The 6753-nt window shown below is 35.6% G+C and overlaps 1 protein-coding gene across 1 annotated transcript in view; it reads right to left on the bottom strand.

Moving 5' to 3' along the window:
• Nucleotides 1–443: 443 nt before the first annotated feature.
• Nucleotides 444–6753, bottom strand: part of LOC149792987 (arrestin domain-containing protein 3-like) — a 55009-nt gene continuing 48699 nt past the window's right edge. Inside the window, exon 9 of the mRNA XM_089966267.1 lies at nt 444–2017. Within this exon, the coding sequence (XP_089822393.1) occupies nt 1866–2017 (152 nt within the window). The 3' untranslated portion in view covers nt 444–1865. The remainder of the gene's footprint in view (nt 2018–6753) is intronic.

Below are 6753 nucleotides of genomic sequence, written 5' to 3'. Positions count from 1 at the left end.
GTAATATGGCAGTGATAGATAAAAGCGAGCGCCTTAGACCTCTCGGTCTCACTCCACATCCGGTCCACACTCTAAGGACAAAGCAAAGCAAAGTTAATTTATTTACAGTTCAATCAATCGAAACAAAACAAAGCAAAGGTAATTATTCAACGATTCAGACTCAAGGCAATTCGATTTGTGAGCATTTCACTAGAATCGCCAATTAGGAATAATTACTAATAAGCATTAGATAGTGCGGTAATAAATTGGACGCACTATGACATGTTTTACAAACGTATACGGTTCCGCATATCCTATTTCAAAATGGACTCACCATGACCTGTATTAGAAATTATACGGTTCCGCATATCATATTTCGAAATGGACGCCCCATGACATGAATTACAAAGTAAACGGTTACCATTTGAAAACTTAAGCAAAGATTAAGAGAGATATTATTGTGACAAATATGTTTTATTCATTTATAAACTCAGTAACAACGATGTAGTGAAAAGTGGATAGTAAAAAAGGAAATAAAAATTATAATTTAACATGTATACCAATTCAATATTTATTTAAGTAAAGTCATGCAAAACTTAAAAAATAAACAAATAAAATAATGAATAGTATTGAATTTAGAAACTCACATTTTAACAAAGTTTGTGATAAAATATATATCAGGAAATGTTAAATAATTGTTACGCATACGCTGTTTGGTTTTAAAAGTGATTTTATATCGTGTAAAAAATGACGCGAGTTTTCTACCTCAGAATTCTGTTTCGTCATTTCCCCCTGGAATATCCTATACTTAACGGAAAAGATGTAAATAAAGGTCTCTGAAAGATGTCAACGGAATCAAGATCACATTTTTTTTCGTTAGGTGCTTTTTAAACATGATAACACGTGAATTGTGACAGTTTGTTTACAGAGAAGACATTTGTCTTTTGCAAGATTATACGTACTATATTAAGAACATCAAGTTATGGTACATCTTTCCCGCCATAATTTGCAAGTAGCGGCAGGGCTGGATTATCCATAGGGCAAAGTGGACAACGTGCCCAGGACCCCGAGGCTCAAAAGGCCCCATATATTACAGTCTGATTTCACAGACAGGGCCCCAGAGGCTCAAGGGGCCCCGTATATTATCGTTTGATTTCACAGGCAGTGTTGTAAATAGTACTGTAACCATATATATGGACAAGGCAGAATAGCAATGGGCCTCTATGTTGGCTGTGCCCAGGCCCCCCCCCCCCCAGGCCTTAATCGGGCCTTGAGGAGCGGTACCCTCTTATTAGTGCACTGTATTGTTGGCATGGTTGAACGTAAAATTTTCAAGACCTGTGCCATCAGGAACTAGAGTCAGTGAGTGTATTTTTGAAAATCACATGACTATTTCACATTCATTTCCCGCTTACGGTCTTTAAAAAATTAATGGAACGTCAATCAAGTTGGAAAGCAACATCAACACATACGTATCATAATCAGGAAGTCATTTTTGTGACGTGTGTATCTCCTTAAAAATGTTCAGCTAATTTGTGTTAGATATGATTGATATCTGACTTCTTTGTAATCTGTGACCCTTTAATATATTCTGGTATATGTAACAAATATTCTTGATGAAATGATAGCGCGTGTAATATTTCTATTTAAAGCATTTTTGTTTCGTATTTGGACATACCATTTGATTGTCTTCAAACATGCTACCGGAGTGCTCATTTGTTATTACCCAATTTTGCACGAAACGTTTGATAATTTTTACCTTTTCTAACACCTCTCCAATAGGACGAGAAGTTTACGGTTCTCAAGGACGTTCTTTCTCTTTGTAAAAAGATAATAATTAACTTTCGATTTTCATTGCATGAGCACGTATCAGCCATATTGTGTAGTTATAAACTATCTTCCACCTCTACAACAGTTTCTTCGTATTCTTCTTGTACTGACGTCGAATCTATTTTGTTGTTTATGTCACCACTTCGATATGATGTTCTGGTATCCACTCTGACGTCTGCCTGACATTCAATCTCCTCGTCGACCATCGCTGAAAATGTAAAAGGTTAGAAACGTTTATTTGTCATACAAATTATATGTATGTGATACAGAAGTATGTATTGTTGAACGCACCCCGAACTCTTTCGCATATCGTAAGACTCGACCAATCACGGCATTAGTTCCCAGTGACTTAGTAGTTAGCGTGCCATACTAGCTGCAGAATCAGTGCGGATTCGAATCCTACAATCGAATTAGACCATGTCGATTACTTTGGTGTGTTTTTGAGCAAAACACTTTGCCCAGTTGTCTCGGAACTAAATAACCTATCTGTGTTTGGCTATGCCGTAAAACACCAAAGCAAAGAAGAAAAATGTGGTACGTAAGGACTGTTTAGTTATTCCTTATTTATCATTATATATATATATATATATATATATATATATATATATATATATATATATATATATATATATATATATATATATATATATATATATATATAAAATAGGGATTCGAAATATGTTAATTTGCTTTCACCTTTTCTTAACCAAAGTGGACTCCCAAAAACCATATCTTAAAATACAGTTTTAAGATCTCTGTTTTGGTATCATTATTTTTTCCTTGATACAAATCAACAGAGACACACATTTTATTATATTTTCCTTGATAAAAAATCAATAGAAATACACATTTTTCTGCACAATCATCGATACAGTTTTGATTGCAATAGTTTCTTTGTGGATTGTGTTTTTTCTTCTTGTAAGTTATAAAAGAGTGTTATAATATTTTCATTTTGGCAAGCTATCCTTTGGGTCATTAGTAAGCTATGAGTTTATTTTTATGTCGATACATTGATGTAAGAACCAAGATAAATTTCGCGATAAATTACGTCTCTTCCGTTCTAGATAAATATCATATATGCGTTTTTTTATACTTCCAGGCAATCAGCATATACTGCAACAAACGACAACAACAAAAAAAAATTCTTAGACCTAGAAAGTACCAGCCATCTAACGTTCAACATGCATCCGATTTCAGGTCTTAAAAAGAAGTCGACATCTGAATTTATTTGTGAACCCCCTTTAATGTGCGGACGTATATCATTTAATTTGCCTGTGTAGGGTGGGGGCATCTTTTTGGACAGCCTCAGTTAAAGTTTCTTCCAGAACAAGTATCTCAGTAACATGTTATCTATTCACTCTATAACTGGATTATAATATCATCGCACACTCCCCTGCAGTGCAGATATATATATATATATATATATATATATATATATATATATATATATATATATATATATATATATATATATAACCTTGCAATCGATTCACTTTTCAATGAGAATACAATTTGATTCTGAGGGACCATAATTATTATTATTATTATTATTATTATTATTATTATTATTATTATTTTAAGGAGTACAGTATGTATATGCAATATGGCATCAAGTTATCATGCATCATCTCGTTGGAGCCGGTAAGTCAACTTTTATCACCCTAGTTGCCTATTTGGAATCTAGACCATCATAAACTTACCGAAACTCCTGCTGCATTGCTCCCCTTGGACCATGGACTTCCTCTGGGACATGTGATGTGTTTCTTAAATCACAGTTCTTGTTTGCAAATTGTTTTATGAGATTTCGTAAATAAATTTAAAGCACTGTGAACTGTGTATTAACCTCGTATAAATGTGAACGTCAGCTACGACGATGCAGTGGACGAGTATGATCTTTTTTCATAATGTGGACAGTTCCATTTATAATAAGACTCAAATGTCTTTCAAACTTTATTTTATGTCCGTACAAGTGTTACACGCCGTTGCATGTAACTGTTCTTTCGAGTCACAGTCAGTAACATTTCATGTCATTTAAACGGATATCATTGTCATCCGCCGTATTATTAGGAACTACATTTCAGTCACTTTTCATTTATTCATTATGTATTTGGAAAGAGTTGTGCAACTAGAAATGAACCACTTTTATTTTGCTTTTACATCCCATTGGGGAACAAGAAGAATAAAATTGAAAACTTAAAGAATTCGAAGACCAGAAAGACTGTGCGTGTTGAAAGTTACTGAAAAATAAGTGGACCAGTGTGAGGTTTTAAAAGGATCGTAATATTTAAATAATGAAAGCAGTGAGAAAATTGGATAAATTATAATTTTAGCTAATCCATTGTGTATACTACTCTATCTAGTACAGTTCTTTGAAATCTTGCAAATATATGCCGGTGAACCTGCTTAAAGCTAATCTTTTGTACAAACATGGTGATCGGGTGTTCCCTCTTTTGTAATGTACTAGTTCTTGCAGCAACTTGTTATAACTGACCTTGAAAATGTGTCTAATGATGAAGTATTAGTGGAATTCGATATATTTGTTTTTAATTTTTTCATTTTTTAATGTTTTTGTTTTATATTATTTTTGGGGGTATGTGTTTTTGAGGATAAGATGCACAAAATTCTACATCATTTACTGGAATGTGATTGTAGATGTTTGACTGTACAACTGGTTTGATTAGCACAGGGTCTGTCGTAATATTTTTATGTTGTACAGTTACTTTGCACAGTTTCTGCTGATTTGTTTTCATGTAATACAGTTGGTTTTTGCAATGACTAATTTGCAAATGGCACAGCCGATACCGAGCAACATAAAGATGGATGTAGTCTGTGTCAGGTAAAGGTAGATATAGACTGTGTCTCAAATAATAATAATAATAATGAGGACTTTGTACAGCGCCTAATCTTAAGAAGCTCTAAGCGCTTTACAACATTAGACAACACCTATAAGATAAAAAACATATATAATGATATGATTACAAACACAAACACCATGAAATTAGAAAACATTAAAAAAACATGCTGAGAATATTTAAGGTAGGAAACATTATTAAGTCTTAAAGTTTGTTCTTGCAGTCAAAATAAGTGAGTTTTGAGAGCCCTCTTGAATGTGATCACTGTGTCTTTGTGTCTAAGTTCAGTGGGCAATTCATTCCACGTTGCTGGGCCCTGGTATGCAAAAGAACGCTGTCCATATGACTTTGTTTTCATAGTGGGAATAATGAGTATACGATTGTCGAAGAGGAGCGTAAGTATCCTGCTGGTGTGTACACATGGGTGAGATCGGATAGGTATGTTGGACTAGAGTCCGACAGTGAAACGTAGCACAGAGAACAAATTTTGTGTTTGATTCTGGATCGAATGGATAGCCAGTGTAGGGTACAGATCAGCGGGGAGGTGTGCTCTGATCGTGGTACTCTAAGTATGATCCGAGCAGCTGTGTTTGGAACTTTTTGAAGCTTCTGGAGTAGATATTGAGATGAACCAGACAGAATTGAGTTACAATAGTCCAGTCTTGAAAGTACTAATGAACACACAAGTGTTTTAGTGGCATCAACTGAAAGATATTTGCGAATTGAGCTGATGCGTCTCAGCTCAAGATATGCAGCCTTGCATATGTTCATGACATGTTGGTGCAATGTGAGAGTACTGTCCAGAGTAACACCTAGGTTTCGTACTGATTGTGTGAATTTAATGTTGGCGTTGCTGATATTTATTGTTTGAGGTAAAGAATGTGAATGAGAAAGTCTTTGTGTTGTGATCAGAATGGCCTCAGTTTTATCATCATTCATCTGCAGCTTGTTACATGTCATCCATGATTTCACATCAGAAATGCACCTCTCTACACCTTGGATGGTAGCATCAACTTCAGTTGGGTGGCTAGATTTGTATATTTGGGTGTCATCAGCGTACAATTGGTGAGACACTGGATGATGATCTATGACACTTGAGAGCGACTGAGTGTACAGAATGAAGAGAACAGGTCCAAGAACAGACCCCTGTGGAACACCACAACATAGATCAACTGGGCTGGAGTGTATTCCATTTGTAGATACAATTTGTGTCCTGTTGACCAAGTAGGACTTGAACCACAGTAAGGCTGTATCATGAATGCCAAATACATGCTGGAGACGGTGAAGTAATATTTCATGGTATATTGTGTCAAATGCTGCAGGCAAATCAAGGAGGGTGAGGACAGTAATCTTTCCGCTATCCAACGCAGAGAAAATGTCATTAACTACTTTTAGAAGAGTAGTTTCAGTACTGTGGCAAGGGCGATATGCAGATTTTACATTGCTAAAAAGACTGTTTGAATTTAGATGAGATACAAGCTGGGATAGAACAACCTTTTCTAAGATTTTTTATATGAATGGGAGATTAGAAACTGGGCGGTAGTTCTTTAAATCGTTATGGTCTAGTGTTGGTTTCTTCAGCAGAGGCTTTAAAAGTTTTTGAAAAATGATGGGAATTCCCCGGATGAGAGAGAGGTATTAATGACATCAGTTAGTGAAGGCAATACTGGATCTAAGCACTCAAGCAGCAGTGATGTTGGAAATGGATCAAGTTCACATGACTTTCGTGCACTCTTCATCAGGATTGTACGTACGAAATCCATAGAGACAGGTTCAAATGCTGCTAATGGTTGCCGCTCAAATTCTGTATCCCATCTGTATGGTGACGACGAGTCAACTGAAATTGTGGTGTCTAGCTTATCTCTAATGGTTTGTACTTTGTCACGGAAGAAATTTGCAAACATGTCCGGAAGGTCGACTGGAGAGAAGGTAGATGGAAGTGGTGTAGATTTGTTCCTTGACATTACCTTGTTAGTAATCTCGAAGAGCTCTTTGCAACTGGAACTTTCCATGATCTTAGTAGTGTAGTGGGCTGATTTCGCTGCATGGACTATATTTGTGACATTCTTCTTAGCGGCTTCATAGATTTGCT

The sequence above is a fragment of the Sinohyriopsis cumingii genome, chromosome 8 (assembly GCF_028554795.1).
Source record: "Sinohyriopsis cumingii isolate HCF-2022 chromosome 8, ASM2855479v2, whole genome shotgun sequence".
Taxonomy (NCBI): Eukaryota; Metazoa; Mollusca; class Bivalvia; order Unionida; family Unionidae; genus Sinohyriopsis; species Sinohyriopsis cumingii.
Note: the sequence above shows the minus strand (reverse complement) of the source record. Positions and strands in the feature narration are given on the sequence as shown.